The following is a 21,257-nucleotide window of genomic DNA, read 5'->3' as shown; positions in this document are numbered from 1 at the left end:
GCTAGAACAATAAGCAATCTCATACACATGGAGTAGCTGCAGGATAGGCTCATTCATCAAGTTGATAAATGTATTTACTTTCTAGTTACTGTAAGTCACTGAGTAGAAGAAAATTTTCTTTCCCTTTTCTGAATAAAGCAGCTCTCAAATGTGTATGTTGTGACACAAACTGTTTGTTTTAGTAAGTCAGTCATCTTACTACACAATATGACATTATAGGTATAATCTCTATGATCCAGATGGATTTACCATAATAATCCTTGTATCTGAAAGAGCTGGTATTTCAGGCTTCTCTGTCTAGCCTCAAAATTCAGTGGAGTTTAAAATATAATTTAAATACTCTTCTACTAAAGATATCATAGAATCATAGAATGGTTTGGGTTGGAAGGGACCTTAAAGATCATCTTGTTCCAAACCCCTGCCATGAGCAGGGCCACCTCCCACTAGACCAGATTGCTTAAAGCCCCATCCGAACTGACCTTGAACATTTCCAGAAATGGGACCTTTGCGGATTCACTGGGCAGCCTGTGCCAGGGGCTCACTCCCCCCACTCAGAGTAAAGAATTTCTTTCTACCTAATCAAAACCTACCCTACTTCAGTTTGAAGCCATCTTTCCTTGTCCTGTCACTGCTCTTGTAAAAAGTCCTTCTCCATCCTTCTTGTGGGCTATCTTCTGGTAGTTGAAGACTCCAGTTAGGTCACTGTAGACTCATTTCTCCAGGCTGAACAATCCCAATTCTGTCAGCCTTTGCTCATAGGAGAAGTGCTCCATCCCTCTTGGTGGCCTCCTCTGGACTTGCTCCAACAGATCCATGTCCTTCCTGTGGTGGGGCCCCAGAGCTGGATGCAGCACTGCAGCTGAGGTCTCACCAGAGCAGGGCAGAGGGGCAGAACCCCCTCCCTCACCTGCTGCCCACGGTGCCGTGGATGATCCCAGGGCAGGGAGGTTTCTGAGCTGTGAGCACCCATGGCTGCGTCATGTCCAGCCCCTCACTCACAGCACCCCCAAGTCCTCCTCAGGGCTGCTCTGGATCTGTTCATCCCCAGCCTGTGTTGACACTGGGAGCTGCCCTGACCCAGGTGCAGCATCAGCACTTGGTCCTGTTACAGCTCCTGAGATTCCCATGGGCCACTTCTCGAGCTTGTCCAGGTCCCTCTGGATTGAGTCCTGTCCCTCAGGTGTGTCAGCTGCACCACCCAGCTTGGTGTCATTAGGGAATGTGCTGAGGGAGTGCACTCAGTCCCTTCATCTGTGTCATTAATGAAGATAATAAGTAATACTGGTCCCAATAGGCACAGAGGGACACCCACTTGTCACTGATGTCCATCAGGATTTGAGTTGTTGACCACTGCCCTCTGGATCTGACCATCCAGCCAATTTTTTATCCATATAACAGTCCATGCCTTGAATCCATCTCCCTCCAATTTACATACGTTTTGGGGAACTGTGTCAAAGGCTTTAGAGAAGTGTAGCTAAATGGCATCCCATAGCCCTTCCCTTGACTGCTGATGGAGTCACACCATCACAGAAGACCATCACTGAGTATTGTCAGGTCTCTACTGCTTGGATTTCTAAGTCACAGCTGATGTTATGTCTTTATTTGCTTGTGTCTGAAAGATATAAAACACCAACAGCACGCAAGTCTTGGGCAGCAGTGCTAATGAGATTCAAATATGAGAAAAGCACTAGCAAAGTGCAGTAGTCGATTTGCTGAAGAGGCAAGGTGATAAATAAAGGCTGTCATGTAGCAAAACAAACAGTTAAAGGGGGAAAGCCATGTAAGAATAGAACAGAAGATGATAAAACTACCATAAAACACCATTTGATGTTTTTGGATAAAAAAGGACATTATTTAACCCCAAAATCAAGCTTTGAATCTGTATCTAGTATTCCTTGTTTTTCAACTGGAAGCAGACTATACAGATTTTTTTTTTAATGTTCATTTAAACATAAAATCCTACCTGCTCTTTCACAGGATAAAGAAAACTAGAAAAAGGGAAGATAGTTTCATGTTTTGTAAATATTTGTCTTTCTGTTCTTTCTGGAGCTGAGGAGTCCATGTAAACCTAATAATGTTTAATGAAGTTTGGCAACTTTGTTTGATGTTGTCATACATCACTGGTGTTTTCGTGTCTTAGTCTTAAATACCTGGTTCTGTTGCATGTTTGTTTATCTACATACTGATCTCAAACCAGTTCTGATATGAAAAAAGGGACTATTAAATGTATTTTCTTGCTTTTCTGCTGCAGGTCTATTTAAAATGTCTAGCTGAAGTTCTACAATTTATTTTTTTTTGCATTTTTCTTGATCAGTTTGAATGTATTCTTGATGAAGTCTTTTGCAGTGCACCTGACAGTTGGCAGAAGGAGCTGCAGTTGGTAGTGAGGAGAAATTCTTACCTTCGCCCTTCCTGCAAGCTCTAGCTGTGTCCATTGGCACTTGGGTGCTGGCATTGTTTTCATTTACTTGTGAGGGTTAAAAAGCAGAGTGTTTTGCCATATGCTTTTGCAGTGTAAGGAGGAAGAATGAGGTGTCCTTGGAAAAGCATGTTTGCTATTTGTTGATCTATATTGCAACTCTAGAATATAAGGAATAGTTTATTCTTTAGCTTAGTATTGAAGCTGTCTCTCTTCTTAGTCTTGCAATTCTTTAATTCTAAATTGTATCTATTGTACAATAGTTATATATTACAATAGTCTGTATTTTAATAGATTAAAATTTTTATTTCCTCAGCATATTAGAATAACTGTAAAAAGAATGAACACCTGTTTGACAGTTGGTTTCTAATTTTGTTTTTTTTTTTGGTCTCTACTTTATTTTGTTCACTCCTTAGCAACATGTGACATGCACATTTTCAGTACAGCAACTTTAAGATAAGTCATTCCATCTTTATAAATGCATGGAAAAGAGCCATTCAGCCATTTGTATTTTGGGAGTGGCTAACATTTGCTAAAAAACCAAAACCAAATTCACACAAAATACCTTTCTAGCTTGTCAGAGTTTCTAATTTTTCTACAAGTATTCCTATATCAAACCTGGATTAATTTTGAAATGCAAATTAGTTTGAATAAATATCTTAAATTCATGCTTTTTTATAATATTCCCATCACAGTAAGATTTAAGAAAATTGTGTATATTTTTACATGAAAACATTGCCTTTTTCATAAAATATTAATGGACAGCTGTGCAAGTTCACATAAACAAAAATATATCTCTTTATTGTCTCATACTGATTAGTCTTTTAACTAATTGTTCAGGAGAGAGAAAAATTCTCATCAGCAAAAAGCAAATAGTACTTGATTGGGAATCAAACATCAGCCTTTTAATTGCAAAACTTCCCTTAAGCAGTCCTTTATCTGGCTGTTGATTGAAGTTCTTTGTTCGCCTTCTAGTATTCTGTTTATTGCCTTTGTGCAACTAGCCAAATTCAGATTCAGTGTAAATTAATTCATTCAGTCCCTGCTCCCCTTCTTTTTAACAATGCGAGTCTCAAATTTGAAATGGCAGTGTTTTATCTTGCCTGTTAACACTGATTTTGTGCAGTCTCCTATAACACACCTGCTGTTACAAAGCTTTAGTGTCACTGTTTTATACCAGCTTCCCTTTTACTAGGTCCAAATATCAGTTAAAGCAACAGTGAACTGTATTAGCTTTCAGTGTAGGGTTTCCTAAAATAACAGGTTAAAAAGTTTTAAAAGATAATTTTAGAGTGGATTTGGTGTGACACATGAGGCTTTAGAGTCAGCCTTCATGTAGTGAGCCAGTCAAACAATACTTGCTCCAATTAACTATTGTAATATGAAACGTAATTGTGTTCAATTAGTAGCATTCATGGAGAAACTGTCCCCTGAAACAGAGGTTTAATTAAATGTAAGAGGCTAGAAACACATTCCAGTAGAAAAAACATGGATAAAATAAAGGTGGCTTTCAGTTTATTTTTTCTTTTAAGAATAGTTACAAAAAGTGGCCATCAGCTTTCAGTAAATGGTTCATTGGTTCAGTCTGCCAATATTCCTTGAAGAGGCAGCCATATCACCCCATGTCACTTTGATCCATGTCCTCAAATATTTATTCTGTAATTGCATCAGAAGTGCTGAAGAGCTGTGTTTTGACGAGGATGGATAATGCTCATCATTATCCAGTGCTTGGAAGTAATTTTTAAAACAGCACCGTAGGTGTTTAAGACCTACATATGAAAGAAACTTTTGCCACCTTCCCCAGTTTAAGCAGTCCTGTAAATCCCAATCCAACACAACATCATTGCAAATGAGCCTGACAGTGGTGAAGCTCGGGTCGCCTGTGGGCTGATGTGGGAAGGAAGGGTTAGCAGCTGTCAGCTTCAGAATGTGGCTTTGTGCACGGAATTTCTCTTAAAATTGTGCTAAGGAATGTATGTGCTGAGCCATCATCAGCTGATAATGGGAATCTTGAGATGGGAAAAACAGGTCAATTCACCTCAGGATCTACCAGCACCTTAGAGGAGCAGAGAGGATCTTCAGGCAGACATTAAGAAGAAGAAAATTCTACAGTTATCCTGAATCTGTGTATAATGAAAGCAGTGAATATATTAGGAGTCTTTTCTGTTTGTTGGTTGTGGGGTTTTGTTCTGTTTTGCTGGGTTTTTTAAAATCTAGTTAGTATAACATTTAGAAAGTATGAAACAGTTACCATTATTGGATTCCCATTTCTTCCTACTAAATAAACCCAGAACTTCTTAAGTGACGAGTTATAGCCTGAATATGAACCAGTAATAAACTGTAAATCATAAATGTTGTTTCCTGTACAGTAGTCAGTCTGTATGGATACACAGAAATGAGAAGAATGTTTACGTGTTGTAATTGCCTAAATTACACGTTGTTTAGTACAGCGAACAAATGTCTGTGAGTGTGGTTTGTGTCAAGTGTGTTCAAGCACTTTGTACTGCCAAATGATTGACTGGCTGGATATCTAATCCTGAAGTTAGCAGATTGTTCAGCATGGTCGGGTTTGTGCCCCAAGAGAAAAATGAAGAAGTGGAAAATGAAGGCGTTTATAAACTGGTTTAGAATGATAGACAGTGTTGAGACAAGGCTTAAAAACTGATGAGATGGTGTAAGTGGTGGGAAGGAGTTGTGCTGATGGGAACTGGTACGGAGTGAGAGAAGATTGAAATGAGAGGCAAAGAAGTATGAAGAGATGAAGTGAGGCTTGTTGCCTGTTCAGAAGACATCTGTGAAGATGCAAGTAGCGATAGCATTGACATAGTTGATAATGCCAGCTGGTTGTGAGCCATTATGTTCATTATGCTCATTGGGTTTACTTACCATGAAGGTCCATCATTGTTTTGCCTTTTTTCTCAGACTGTCCATTCCACACAGTTAGCTGATGATAGAAAGTGATTTCATGTTTTGGGACAACGTGGGCAATAATATCTGCTCTTAGAAGAGAGGTGGTACTTCAGGGTGATGATTTGTTTGGTTTATGTTTCAGCCTAGAGCATTTAACTCCCAAAAAATGTGTGTGAATTTCTGAGTTCTTAGGAAAAATGTAGGCCCTTTGGGCTCTGTGTAAGAGCTTAAAACCTTAAATTCTTTAAAATGAGACAAAAAAGTAGAAAACTAAAACCTAAGAAAATTGAATTTAGGTGCTTAAATATTGGTAACTGAGATATTTTGATTGGACTGCAAATATATCAGGCAGAGCTTCACAAAAGGCACTGAAGGACAGCAAACCTGATATCTTTCAGAAAAATTATTACTACCCAAATTAACTGGCAGGATTCTTACACTGGAAAAATTTGGAAATGGTGAGGACGTGAGAGAGCATAAAAGAAGATACTGAGTTTGCTACTTGTTCTCGTTTCCTGGTTCTGCTGTTAAAATATTAGTTTATTCTGACCAAGAGTGATGTGCTTCACTTGCCAGAGAGAAGCAATGAGTTATTTGTTGTAAGACAGTGAGTTAACAAAATTTGATGGTAAGTGTAAGACCAGTTTAACAAAGTTTGACTGCAAGGTACGCACGTATTTAGTCCATAAAAGATAGGGTCAAACAAAGCTGCCAGAGAGACCCTTTCATTGAGTCTTGAGGTTCAGAGAGTAGTGTGGCTGCAGCTGGAACTGGACTTAGTCTCACTTGTGATTATTTACCTATGTACAGTCAGTACTTTTTATCACTTAGCTAATATTTCAACATTTCAGCACGCTTATTCCCAATTCACTTACTCAGTATCTGGTGTGATAAAGATTTACTCAGCTTTGAGGAGTAATCATGAAAGGCATCCCAACAGGGGAGATCCTGGCATGCTGCCTGCTGCCACGCAGGAGAACTCAACAGGCCCTGGACTGTCCACTACTTTTGGGCTAAGATGAGTGACTTATAGCCATATTTGCATATCCATTGTACTTTGGTTGGTGTGTACTCAAGCAGCTGTGCAAGATTTATGGCCCTTAGTTACTGTGGTGCTACTTGTCGCCCCAGAGCCCAGTTTGGGTAGAGACATTCAGACTGCCATTTCTTGCTTTTGTTTAAAAAGAAAAGGAGGGGTGAGTACATCACCACACCTGCCTAATCATGGTGTGAAATTGTGTGCTAATGGTTTTTTTAATATCATTTAGCTGCTGTAAAACAGATAGTAAAATTACATTTTATTAGCATGACCATATTGTAAGATTGAATGGGTAAAGGTGATGAGCTATGAAAGAGTAAGGCTTTGTTTAAATGCATATATCTCTTCATAATGAGCAGAATTAGCAAGGGAAATTACATAAAACGAATGAAAGTTAAATAGATTTTTGTTCCAGTCTGATAAAATTATTTTCCGGTTGTGAAGTCTCTCCTTTCAACTAAAGCAAGGTACACTTGGGATTTATTTTCAGATTGGCAGTCAGAAATGAAAAACATGAAGGGGTACATTTTCTGTGTGATTAGTGGGAGGTATGCAAACAAATCCTATTATTTCTTAGTGAGATTAGAGCACATACCTTCCTTACACTGCTTTGAAAAATTACCCTTAAGTGTTCTTCCAGATTTCTAGCTGAAAAAATAGCTGTAATAGTAAATTTGGTAGAAATGAAGAGTTGGGAACATAACTGGTTTGCATATATCTAAAAAGCAAAAGAGCATTACAAAATCTGCTAATAATTGTGGAGAAGTAAGGTAAAATCACCCTAACTTATATAACTACCTCTCTAACTGGAGATGTTTCTTAGGTTTCTCTTTGTATTGTCCAAAGATTTCTGTTGACTGAACATTTGAATTCAGCTGGCTTTAATGAATCTTCTGCACTGCCTAGAGCCAACAGAACTTTGATATCTCTGCTCAAGATAACATATTTTCTTATCTCATATAATTTAATTTTTTCTCAGCTTGTGGAATTTCCAGTAGCTGAGCAGTAAATTGTTACTTAAGAAACTGAGTCTTTACAAGATAGTTTTATAAGTGCTTATGAAACTATTTTTACTCCTCTAATCCTACTTTATGTTGATAATATGATGTAAGATCTGAAATGATGTGTTATTTAGAGGCTTTTCATTAGTCCAGGGATGCCAGAGACAAGTTGTCTGCCATTCATTTAAATTAGTCATATCGTTTTACTTAGTAGCTAGTGGATTTTTACTAATGAAGTGTCAGTGGTTTGCCATGGGACTGCTTCTTCCTGGATATCTGTTGGCTCAAAGCACAAAATTTGAAGTACATACGTGGCACTTACAGGGACTGAGCAAACATAGGGGCAGGTGTATTATCTTCAGCTCCATCACCAAAGTGTCAACTTTGTCTTCTAATAAACCTTTTCCTTCCAATGGAGAGCAAACGTAGGTGAAACTTGTCACAATATTCAGAAGTTTTTGAAGCATATGGATTACTGTGCCTTGACCTGAAACCCAAGATGACTTTATGAACTTTCAGTTTTGTTATGTCTTCAGTTTAAGGTTATACCACACTTAGAGGGAATAGCATGCCCATGCTGCTATCTCCAATGAAAATATAAGACTCGCAGTTATTTCCTGAATATTTTGACTGTATGGCATGAATTAAGTTGAAGATTGTTGATGGGATGTGTGCCCACTGAGTTTCCTGAGCTGCTGTCCTCTGGGGAAGAAAACAGAATAGGTTTGTATCATCATCTGAAGAGCAAAAAGTGCAACTGCCAGTTTATTCTTATTTCTGTGTAACCCATGACAAGCCATGACTTATCACAATGCTGTTTTTGCCTTTGCTCCCTTCAGCAGTTCATTTTGTTTCCGTATGTTTTTTCAGTTCTCAGGATGGCTTACGTGATTCCCCCCTCAGCTCCATCTCCAGCAGTGACTATGAGAGTGTTTCTGTCACTACATGTAGTCTCTCCAGCATATACGCTCTGAGGTAATAACATCACTTTGCAGTCAGATTTGACAAATGGTATTGAGTTATGCTTGGTTAAAAATTTTCATTGAATTGATCAAGTGACAGCAACACTTCTGACTATTTTTCCTTTTGAACAGCAGGTGCTTTTTGGTTGTTTTGGTTGTTGTGGTTTTTTTTTTAACCTGACAGCTTTCTTCAGTGCTGTGACAAATGTGAGGCAACTATTTATGGAAAAGTTTTAAATGCATGCGGAAATCACTTACATATGTCCATGATCTCTCTTTTATTTATCCATGTAGCAGTTCTTAGGAGACACTTCAGGTTTACAAGTTACAAATGTTTTTCTTAGCTAGCCCTTAGCTTTCTAGAAAACATGTTTTTTCCAATTTTTTTTTTTTTTCCTTGTGAAATAAAAGATGTTCCAGTTAACAGTTTAACTTACAACCTGTTGCTGGTCAACACTGGTAAGAATACAGTGGAGAACTGCTTCTGACTTCACAGAAAATTCTGGAAGGGCCCCACAGAGGTTGTGGAGTTCAGTTACTAAGTGAATGACCCATATAGGGATTAAAACCTTGACCTTGGTGTTATTAGCAATATTACTTTTTATTCTCATCTTCTGAAATTGCATGGGTGCTTTAACTTGAGTTTTACTCAAAGCACTTAATGAGAGTGACAGAGGAATTAAGGTTAGTGCAGAAATATGTAACTAAAACATAAAATTGAGATCTTTGTATTTTTCACTGTTTGCATAACAAACATGTATGAGAGGTATTGCATACACTGTATGCAATAACACTTTTGCTTTGGTACAGACAGATTGAAATACCATTACTTCAGCTGATGTAGAGCATCCTCCAGTGCTTCTTGTCCTCTCTTTTTCATCTGCTTTTCTCTCCCCAGAACTTCATTTGAACTTCAGGATTTCAAATTTCAGCTGGTTTGGGGGATAAAAAGGGAGATAAAATGGCTTTTCTAATAGTGATAGTTGCAATACTACAAATAACAATTGGAGGGTTTTTTGGGATGTACCTGTCTTCAAGTACAGTTTTTTAGAATTTCATATTTTTAAAATAAGGGCAGAAAGATGCAACAAAAACTGTTTCTCATTGTTTTAATTTTGAAATGTTTTTGGCTGTTCTTCAAACAAAACCAGATTTACCTGAATGCAGCAGTTGCCTGTTCCAAATCCTGTATACATTGAAGACTGTTTCACACAGGGCTGTCTCAATGGATGGTAGATGTAGGCTCAGTGACTCTTCAGAAGTAACTGGAGCAGTGACAATAAGTCTTGATTAGATGCACCACCTCTTTTGAAGGCCTTACTGGACTGCTTTAGTACATTAGTGTTGCAGTTGCCACTGTATTGGTGTTTAGGTGAAAGAAAGTTTGGTTTATAAGGTAATATTTGTACATGTGCCTTTGTGCTCTTGTCCACTGAAATACAGCACTGCATCATCCCTGGGTGGCTTGATGAAATCTCAGTTGCCTGTTTTTCTGCATCTGATGGATATTACCAAAGATGTAACCATTGTAATATGTGGTCCAGTAAAACAAACCAGTCAAGTGCCTGCTTGACTGTAATGACAGGAGTTTCCCCTTTTGAAAGATTTAGTTTAAAAATAGCCAGAACTTCTTGTAATGACTCATTTTAATGAAATAAAAGAAACCCCAAAACTGAAGTCTAACTGCTTCACAGCAGTATCTTCCTAGATCTTCATGCATAGAAATGTAATATTCAGTGCATCTCTTTGTATAATTTTTAGAATATGTTATTTTTTAGGTGCTCCTCTGCTCTCTCCTCAGAGAGTTTTATTTGGCCATTAAAAAGCTTCTCTAGACTTGCATTATTGGTTTACTACAACAAACATGTTCCTTGCAAGGACAGTCTCTAAAATGTTCTTTCCTGAAATAACTAGGTTTTCCATGATGCCATATGCATATCCAAAATAATACCTAATTTGGGAATTTGTTTCTTTTTCTTCTGAAATACGCTGTTTTAATGAATCTAATTTCTTGCTGTTTACACGTAACAACAATTAGACATTAAATGTAACATTTGCAATTGTATCTAAAAAGTAATTGACTAAAGATAGAATTCTTGAAATATGTTTGTGGCCTTTCATTCTCCTGTGAAACATAAACAATTCCTTTGTGCTATTAAATAGTCAGTACTGAGACTGACAGTCATTTTGTCAGATTGCAGCATGTTTTGGGAATATCTTCAGAAAGTTTAGTTGTGATAGCAAAACCAATTTAACTGCAGTAGTAATGTTGAACTAGTAGTGTATTAAATAGCACAGATGGAATCGATTTGAAACAACAAAGTATTGTATATATGGAATTCTGTATAATATATGTATTTTATATATATTTATTTATTGTTTTCCAAATGGAGAGCCAGGGAGAAAAATCCAACTCTTTGGATCCCAGAGCACCATTCAAAACAGTGGTTTGGGTTCTCAGGTGGTTCTGCTAAGGAAAGTTTGATGATTTCATTGGTACCTGGTTTGTGTAAAACGTTCCTCTTTCTAGTCTCAGAGGTCTGGTATTCAAGAAGTTAAATGTTCAGCCCAGTTCAGAAGATAATTTTTTGCAAAATATTCATTAAGCAGTATCCATCTTTCTCAGCAAAGAATAAATGTGTTCTGTGTATTTTAGAAAGTTTCCAAGAAACTATGGTTATATGCAGACTTTAAAGGTGATGCAGAAGTCTTTTGCACATCAGTGGATTGTGAAATACCATTGCTGACTGAAGTGAAAATTGGGCTACAGTGGGAAAGTGGCAATTGGTCTATTGATGATAGTAGCTCCATGTAAAAACTTCCATCTTGTTTTTCTTTTTTTTTTTTCATAGATTTTTTTTCAGAACCATTTTTAATATAACTATAACTTAGTACATTGTAAACAGGTGGCTAATAAAATAGACTCCTGAAATCATACCCATTTAAGTTTTCAAAGTAGTAAAGTCAGTAGTTTTTAAAAATAAACTGCAGGAGTTTGTCGGCTTCAATGTGTGTTTGAATTACGGGACAAGATCCTGACATAGCCATTAATTTGAGTGAAAACCTGAGTGAAGACTGTCCACCTGCTAACAGATTGAGAGGCCTTGATATGCTCAAAGATTGGACCTAAGTTCTCTGAAAGACTGGAGCTAGAAAATGCAAGAAAAATGTTGATTTGGGAGTGATGAGGAAAAATAAGTAAAACAACAGAAGAACAAGGTAGGTAGAATTAGTTGATTTTGAGTCTCGTTGGAGGTTTTGGTATAAGAGTAACAGGGAGGAAGAAATACTGATGAATCTGTTTAAGTGTTTGTCTGCCTAGAGTAAGCTTTACATACTAAATCCTACTTCTTCATTTTAAGGTTATAAAGAGCCAATAAATGAGAACTTTAAATATTAAGTAATAACTCTTAAAATTAACCTTAGCGTTGCACTAGATGCTATCCCTAGTCAGCAGGTTGGGGTTTTTTAGATATGTCATTTGCAGCTTAGCTACTGGTGGTTTTTGGTATATTTTTCTACTGTTTAAGGCATTTACAAAAATTGGTGGTAAAGTTTTAGCACATTGTTTACAGTCTGTAAAAGGCAGTAACTGCAATGAATTGTGACTCAGGTTTATGCCAAAACAGAAAGACTGTGCCAGCAATTAGAGTTGGATATTTATCTTGATATTTCAGTTAGAATATCTGTATTTGTGTATATGTGGGCAGACATTGATCGTTCTTAGTGTAAAATATTTCTTTATTTTATATCAAGATGAAACCTCCCCTAGTACAACTTGTCCTCTCCATGTGGCTCCTTGTGGAGAGTCAGCCTCCATCCTCTTTACAGCCACTCTGTGTGTACTGTGGTGAGGCCCCCTGGAGCCTTCTTCAGGGAATAATATACTGAATTCCTTCATTCCTTCTCTCCTCATAGAACAGGTTCTCCATCATCTTCATGGCTTTCATTTTGACACTCTCCAGCTTGTCTGTTCCTTTTCTTGAGCTGTGGAGAGCACGGCTGGACACGGGGGTACTCCAGGTGTGGCCTGACAAGGTCTTGTAGTTTGGGATGGTCACATCCCTCATCTCTGCTAGTGGTGCCCCTGTGGCCACATCCCAGTGTCTGATTTGCTTTCATTGCTGCAGCAGCTTCACTGCTGAGCCCTGTTCAGCTCCTGTTGTGCACCAGGACCCCCAGGTCCCCCTCAGCAAAGGATTCCAGCTTGTGCCCGGCTCTTTGGTGTCACCACTGCTGCAGGACCTTGCGCCTGTTAAACTCTGCACTCTTTTACCAGCTCGCTGTTCCAGCCTGTCCTGCTCTGTGAGATGGCTTTCCCTGTGGACACATCCACCTCACCAACACACTGTGGTGTCACCAGCAAACCTGGGGATGGTGCTCAGTCCTTGTCATCCAGATAGTTTTGGTGATGCTCCAAGTGTGAGGCTCAGTGTCCATCCCTGGGGGTTCCCACTCATGGCAGGCTACCAGCCTACGTACAGACCATTGATCAGCACTCTCAGTGTGAGCGCTGAGCCACTTTCTTGCCCATCTCTCCAACCAAGCAAAGTTCATGTGGGTGGACGGTTTCTTACAGAAGCAGGTTTTATACAGTGCTTTCTCATCAGTAGAACTCAGGGCCTTGAAAAGGATTCAAGAAGGAAAAAACTTGGTTATTCTCCAGGACTGTGAATTATAGTAGGAGAATTCAGTGCTTTCATCTCATGGTCCAGAGCTTAAGCTATCAAAGCTACAGCACAAATTACATGCCTACAGGCTTTAACAGAGGCCAGAGCTACTCTGGGGATCTTGTAGATCATAACATGGAGTGCAGCAAATACATTAACAATGCATTTTAACTGACGGATCAGTCTACCTGAGCAGATCTGTCTCCAGTTCTTCTGTCTTGCACTTGTACTTTTGTTAACATGGTCAGGTTACATTGAAGCTATGCAAAATGTCAGATTTGTTCTGCATTAATGTTTGGTAACGTCATTTTTTTGTTTGATCAGTGCATTACTGTAGATTTTCTTTCTCCTTTTTTTTTCTGTAGAGCTGTTCTTTATGGCGTGATTGCTCACAACCAGAAAAAGACTGTTAGTAATGGTTTTACATGTACTGTACTGGAGCCCTGGAAATAAAGAGCTCGGTGAGCAGAGTTGTGGGAAGAGAAAAGGGTTTATACCTTGAGCAAATCTACATCACTTCCAGTATACATGCTATTCATGCCTAATGATTTTGAGCTGCAAACTGTGTGTGTGTCTCTTAGGTAGTGAGAGTCTGTGCTGTTTTGCACAGCTCTGTCACTCAAGCAGTGTGAGGGCAGTATTAATACAGCCAGAAATAGGTTACTGTATACAGTCTTTTTGTTTATCTGCTAAATCTCTTGCCCCAACAACCAGCTGAGCAGTACCAGCAAAACAAAAAGTCAGTGTTGATGAGGTCTGTCAGCTTTTGATTCTGATTTTAGTTAGCGAGACATATGTGACTGAAGCAGATGTCTCTGGGTTTTCACCGCCAGGATTCTTCTTTATGTGTTTCATGCCTATCTTGTTCTTCACCCTGCAAGACAAAAAAAATTATATCTCCAAATGGTGCAGCATTTTCTAAGTTTAAGTGTTCCTTTCTAGGATATTCTACAGGGTATTTTATATTTTCTGCGTATCTCTGTCTTTAGTTACAAGTAACTGGATGCAAATTTTATTTTTTCTGTGGAAGAACCCGGGCATCTAGTATTAACAAGTGCTTGTTACAGTGGGATGGTGAAAATTCAGTTGTTGGAAGTTTTTTGGTCTTTCCTTATTAAAATGATGAACTTAATATTTTAGAGGTGTTAAAATGTTTGATGTGGTTGAAGTAAATATAGAATATATTGCTCTCTGTGTAAATCAAGTAAAATAGGGCACTATTTTAGGCTGACTAATATCAATGGCAGAGGCAGTAAGATTGTTCTGGCAGAATTGGTAGACACCCCACAATTTGCCATTTGGGGGCTGTATTCCAAGTGGCATATCAAACATACCATATGGCTGGAGACTGACACAAAGTGATCGTTATGGGCTTGTGTTCCTGTTTGTACATAGCTCAGTTGCAATTTTCAGTTTTAGTAATTTGGCCACAATTATAATCATTTTCATTTTAGTGATGTGTAAAATCTGCTGTTGAATGTCATTTGGTGTTCTCTGTGATAGTAGTAGAACAAAATTACTAGCTTTCAGAAATTAGGTTTTATTTTACAGATTAGAGGGTTTTTTCCCCCAGTAAAACCCTTAGAATAGCATGTGCGGGAGTTTTCAGATTATGTGTAATTAAAATCACTATAGTAACAGCAGTTTTTGCAGAGTTTTTGTCCATGCCTAAAGATACATTTTAAAACCACAATTAGATTGGAGGAAAAAAAGAGAGGATTTCCTCATACTTATAACAGTATTGAAGGTGAAAAATAAAGAGAAAGCTATATTTTCTAATTCAAATTTTAAGGTTCCGCCTAATACTTTAATTAGCTTTTCTCAGCTTTGACTACCACGTCTGGATATGGAATTTCTGTGGGATTCTCCTAGACCCTAGGATGCATTAATGCTTCTGCTGCTTGTTCTGTATTTTTATTTTGAGGGAACTGATGGAAGCAATATGAAAATTCTGTGCTAATAAGTTTCCCTATCCCTCAGAATTTCTTGTACTGCGAAGTGTTTTTGGAGCTGCACCTCCATTTCTGCCACACACAGAAGTTGCAAGTCAAGAGTGGGTCTGCAGGAACTGGATGCTGAATTAATTAATTCACTTGTTGTCATGCAATGCAGAACTGTGGCTTGCCTATGGCAGAGGACATTGCTAACGAGCTGTATGAAATTTTTCTTTGCCCTGAAATCTTTCTATCAGGTAGCAAAGTTCTGCCTGTCAAGTTCTGCATAAAGTGTAAAAGCTTTGACTGCTATATCTCTATCACTGTCTTGGATCCAGAGCTGGTTTTGCATTCTGTTTCATCATAAGTCCTATACTATTTGTGGTTTTCACTTGCAGTTTTCCCAGTTTGGTATATATTTTTGAAATTTAAATATTTCTGTTCTCTAATCTCATTCTATTTATCCTTTTGCAGCATGAGTGAATGATTGAGAGCTTTAAATGCAAGTTTGATTGCAAGAAAGTGGCGGAGAAAACGTCATGGTGGAATTGAAAAACATCATAGTAGAACCAAGCAATATTCTAACTTCTTGGTTTTTTCCATTCTGTTTTTGCTTGAATTTTACAATAACTTTATCTTGCAGATTTTATCCCTTTTTGGCTTAAACTACAGGAGGAGGATTAAATGTGGTAGCTTGCAAGTATCTGACATTAAATTTGATGGTTTGAAAGAACCACTGTTGATTACTAATGCTCTTTAGTTATTTGTCCATATGCAAACTTAAAGAAGTTTTATCTATAATGACCAAAAAAGCCATTTGGGAGAGAGCACTATTCAAGTTGATAAATTCTGCACTGGCAGTGTTGTTTATTTTAATTTCCATTTGAAATACTGTATCTTTGCATTCATCTGAAGACCCAGTCCAGGGTGTTAATGAGTTTGAGTAAGTAAATAAGTTCTCCTAGACTGAGTTTCTTAGAGTGGATTTGTTTTGCAGTATGCTGGTTTAACAGCTGTGGCTTCTGCAAAGTCCAAGTGAGAACATTCTGCAATTTGAGGTCTGAACAGCTGAGGAAAGATTCAAAATGTTCTTCCAGCAGAGTGGGGAGCTACAGAAGCTGCTGGGGTCTTACTGTTGGAGAAGTTATTATTGTTGATTTCAAATTCAATAGAGTTCAATGCTCAGGACGTTTTCTTGATTGAAGATACCACCTGGGACATATGGATCATCCTGTTAGCCAAACTTCTTATTTTAATGAGCCAACCTTGGATTGCCCACCTCTACAATGGCAAGAGAAGCGAAGGACAGACTTCTGCAAATCTTGCAGTGTAGGAAAAGTAATTCCCCCCACTGCGGGATTCAAAAGACTGACAGCAGATGGGGCTTCTAGCACACGTCTTGTGAATGGAGCTGGGCATTGCTCATATATGTGATAATGCTGTGGTCTAGTCAAGTCCAGTTCTTTTGGTGATTTCTACCTACAGGAATTTGCATGCAGTCATATTATTTGTTTCTCAAGACAAAGCTCTGAAGCCTTGGTGTGCTTTAAGTATGGTGGGTTGATTGGTGGGGTTTTTTCAGCCTTTTTAGCTGTTTATCTTTAAAAGAGAGAGGAAGTAGCTAGGGGGTTACATTTAAAAACCCTCTGGAATTAAGAAAATATTAGGGTTTAAAAGAAAAGCAAGTTCTGCATTAAAGCTTTTTTTGGTTTCCTTCAAATGTAGCTTCTGGGGTCATTCTTTAAAACATAGTCCTTAGCTAAAAAACTATATGCTATTACCTAAATAATAGCATATCATGTGGCTTGGGTTTAAGTGACTCTAAAATTGATTGTGTGGCCACCCACTTCACTTAAAATAATTGTTAGAAGCCATGATTATCACAGTTTCTTTTCCGACCATCTCAAAACAAGCACATGTTAGAAACCATCAGGATTTAGCCTACTGTTTATTGTGTTTCTTATGAGAATACCCAAAAAGAAACACTGGAGGTACTGCAAAAAGCAGGATGGGAAGTAGGTTGGAAGTTTTTTTCTTACTGATATGGGAATTACAAATCTCTTACCTAAACCCCTATAATTTTCCTCTTGTCATTGTTCATGTATGCAACCTTTTTCTTTCCTGAACTACTGTGCTTGAACCTTTACATGGCCTTTGGAGCTGCTGTTTGTTCTTTTAGCAAATTGGAACCCAGAGATGACTCCAGCCTTCTGAAGTAGAAGAGTAAGAGTAATAGCTTGGCTGACAGGTTAGTGGTGAGATTTCCAGCTACAGCCTACATAAATATCAGTGGGAGCAATGTACCAACTTGCTGAGGTTGTTTTAGAATTTGCATGCAATCAATAACATAGATTTGCCTGCAAACATTTTGGTTTTGGTTTTTTTTGTTTTTTTTTTTTTTTTCCATTTACCATAAGGATGAAAAAATGCAAATGGGAGAGAATCTGTAAATTGAGAGAATACTGTAAATTGGATACAAAGTGTATGGTATTGATATTGTACACAGAGCTTAAGGTGGCCATTATGCTGAACTCTGTATAAGCAGAAAATGAAAGTTGAGGAGCTCATTGTAATGTGTTTTGAGGAGCTCATTGTAATGTGTTTTGAGGAGCTCATTGTAATGTGTTTTGAGGAGCTCATTGTAATGTGTTTTGAGAAATATTGTAAGAACTAAAATATTCTAAATGTACTTGTGTAAATGGGGAAATTCACACAAATGAGACACCTACACATGTATATATCTTTATATATATGTGTATATGATACATGTGGTGTTAAATAATGGACATGAGAGATGTGTTAAGGCCAACTAGTGAAAATGAATTCATATCATTTAAGTCCAAAGAACTGCACTGCTTTATAATTTGTAGACAGTCTCTCATCAGTTTTTAAAAGAACATTAATTTATATTTAAGAATTGGGCTACTCACTCTTTGTAAAAACTTCCAACATGGTTTATAACTGCAGTGTCCTTCTGTGTGTAACAGTAGGAATGTGTGAAATCACAGAAAACTTTTTGCAAAATTTTCACATTTCTCTACTGTCAAGGGTCTCACCTGCTACTGTACTGCACTTATCAAACTGTCCTAGAGAGCACCTTGGTCTTAAAATGCATCTCCAGGTGAACCTCTACATCAGAATGGTACCATTTAAGACATGGATTTTGAATTCACTGTGAAGTGGATTCACCAAGTTTAAATTCCCACTACAGCAGGAAAGTGTTACCTGTTTTGTTGCAGTTACATTCTACTTCTGCCCCTGCTTGTGTAGTTTGCTGGAGATTTCCAGAAGAAATAAATGGGAATCTGTAATGTCACTGGTATTTGGATAACATAAATGGTTAAGATTAGTCACTGAATTAGGTATTAACACTTTTCTAGTAAACTCTTAAAATATTGTTACAGAGTTTTCTTCTTAAACTTAGTTGAGACCAATTTGGGTGGCTGAAACTTGAGCCCTGTTTACAGACACCACTGAGAATCTTCTGAGATCTTTTCCTGAAAATCAGTTGTCATTGAAGACCTTGCCCGAAATCAGAGACTTAAAGGATGGACTTAATTTCCTTTTAAATTTGGTGACATAATCACATCACATGTTTCTGTTGGAGCTGGATCATCTTCAGGCTCTCTTCCAACCCTAACCATTCTCTGATTCTGTGCTACAGAAGAGATTGAGTCAGTTGGGCTTTCTCTTTTGCAAGTGACCCTCTATTGCTTTTGATTTAAGATTTTGACAGATAAAGAAACAAAACCAGATCATTTTTTAAACGTTTTTGTGATTAATTTGAAAACATGAAAATTCAGTTGATTTTTGGTATTCATTGTATTTGAAACACAGAGCTTTTAAATTTTGTCTGTCACTGCTGTATATTTAATGCGTTTTTATGATACTCTGAGGGTTGGTTTGTGAATAATGAGAAATTCTTTCAGAGAATCTCATACATTCTGCATTCATGCAGAATAGATTTCAGGTTTAAAGAACCAAACTTTTCTAGACAAATTTGAAAGGAGAGATCTGTGAGTGCACACAGATCTCTACAGCTGTTGGTATGTTTCAAGTACAAACATAAAATACTTAAATTTGGACCAACATTGAATTGGTTGACTTTGGTTGTTTGGTTTTAGACTTTGATGCTTTCACTGGTTTTGGATGAGTGTCAATGACCAACAAACACAGCCGAAAGCCTACAGTATCACAGATGGTTACCTAAAATGTCTGTCCACTTCTGAAAATATCCGTCATAACCTTCTTGTTTCACAGTCTTGTTTACCATTATGTATGAGTACTGCTACTTAAACTGGCTCAGAAGTGTCCTTTGGAACAAAAAAGCTATAAAGCAGATTGTACTGTGTACAATTACATTATTGTCTTTTGTTTGCTTGTACTTATTTGGCTTAATTTCACAGTAGAGCCTTGAGACCAGGCAACCATTCTAGAGATACACCTTGAAAGTGTTGGAAGAGTCTTATGACTCTTCTAATGTAATAAATGAAGTGTAATTTTAAGATGGGTGGCTGCAGCCAAGTTAAGCAAAAAGCTAATTAATTTTATTTGCCACAAGGTATCTGTCCCGTTATAAAGCATTAGCAGATTTGCTGTTTGAAATCAACTTTGACATAACATCTTATTTCTTTATATTCACCTTCAGATGTGTTAGCTTTGCAATGTTTTTACAGTCTGAAAAATCAATGCATGATAAGCATTGTGTATATGATAAATGTTTCACAAGGGAACTACCATGTATATTTTGGTGTTACTTCTTGGTAATTTAATTCTTTGGGTTATTCAGGGTTCCTTTCAATCAAGTAGTTGAGAAAATGAGGAGTTGTCTCTAGCAGTAGTATGGCTGTTTCTGTTGTGCAGGTACTGGCTGTGAACATTCCACATCCAAGTGTTGTCTGACATTAATGAAATGCTTCCTAAACATCTGGTATTGCCTGAGAATGTTGATCCAAATTACCCATGTCAGATAAACCAAGTAGAAAAGCTATTCTTTATAGGGAAAAAAAAAAAGGTAAGCTGCTCCATGTAGATCTTATTTCAGGTTTGTTTTCTATAATATAAATTTATAAAGTCATGAGAATCTGTTTGCATGAATACAGTCATTGCTGTTTGGGAAACTGTTTTATTTTTAAAAAGCTGACTCTTTTGCTGTTTATCTGAAACAATTGTGGTGTTTCTGTTATTGCAGTATTTCTCACTGTCTCTACAATACGGTATTTTTGGCTACATTCTTTAACAGTTAGATATACTTTAAAGTAAAGAACAGGTAGTTGTTAGTTGTTCTTTGAGAGTAATTTTTGTAGCAAAGACAGACTAACGGTAACAATTCTTAGGTCCAGTTTTAGATTTTTTCTGGAGCATTCTTTTTTTTTTTTTTTTTTGTCTGTAGTAGTAGTAGTAAAACAATCCCAAGTAAAAAATACCCTCTTTTCTGAGCCTTCTGTATGTGGATACTGTGGTTTACATGGAAAGTGTGCATATGAAAGTATGTCATAAATATGAGTGTACAGACATGCTGACTTGCCATCCCACAGTGCTGGAGCAATTCACATGTGCTCTGTGCTGGGGATTTTGAGGACAAAAGAGTCCCATCCACTCTTGTGGTGACATGGCCAGTCTTAATGACACACCACAAAATCTTAACAGAATAGTCTGCAATGGAAGTAGGTCAAACCACATTCCCTGAATGAAATGGGTAAAACTGCATTCCTCCCAGCTGGAGGACGCTCAGAAAGGCAAACATTATTATTAAAATTGGTCAGAATTGTGGAGTGAGCCTTTCTTCCATTCTGCAAAACAGCAAAGGACCAAGCTTATATTCTTCAAAAGCACTCTTCACAGCTCTCTGCCCACTTAACACCTTGCCTTGAAATATTTCTTCAGCTGTGATTTGGAGGGAAAAGTCATCCTTGATTCAGTGGCCCTGTTTTCCCCTGCTCTAAAGTTTCTGTGTGTTGGGAATTTTGAAGACACCTTGGTATTTGGGTTATATAATTACACAGACTGCATTTGGCTCTTTCAGGAGTTCCATGCTTGCCTTGGAGAGCAGTTTATGGTGCATATGTGTGTATCACTAAGAAAATTCTTATATAAAACAAAAAATACAGCTTATTTGGCCGTGTTGCAAGGCAGAGTCCTTTATCTGTATGTGAGAGGGTTTGTGTGAACAGGCATCCTCTGACTGTACACCTTTTTGAATCAGGAATCGCTTCCTGGCTCTCCCTGCCTTTCAGTTTATTCCTTTGTAAGCCACATTTGTACATGACCTTTTCATTGTCTTGAACACAGGCCTTTCCACGCTGACAGGCTTGCTGCTACA

The 21,257-nt window shown here is 37.7% G+C and overlaps 1 protein-coding gene across 4 annotated transcripts in view; it reads left to right on the top strand.

The window, feature by feature from the left end:
• Positions 1-21,257, top strand: part of ZFYVE28 (zinc finger FYVE-type containing 28) — a 146,010-nt gene that overhangs the window by 108,338 nt on the left and 16,415 nt on the right. For 2 of the 4 annotated variants that reach the window (XM_066317382.1, XM_066317381.1), the window contains exon 9: positions 8,240-8,344. The exons of the other annotated variants lie outside the window; for them this stretch is intronic. In XM_066317382.1, the coding sequence (XP_066173479.1) occupies positions 8,240-8,344 (105 nt within the window). The remainder of the gene's footprint in view (positions 1-8,239; positions 8,345-21,257) is intronic. 4 annotated transcript variants of the gene reach the window in all.

Source organism: Sylvia atricapilla, chromosome 4 (assembly GCF_009819655.1).
Source record: "Sylvia atricapilla isolate bSylAtr1 chromosome 4, bSylAtr1.pri, whole genome shotgun sequence".
NCBI classification, from domain to species: Eukaryota; Metazoa; Chordata; class Aves; order Passeriformes; family Sylviidae; genus Sylvia; species Sylvia atricapilla.
The sequence above is the reverse complement of the archived record's forward strand: the minus strand, read 5'-3'. Positions and strand labels throughout refer to the sequence as shown.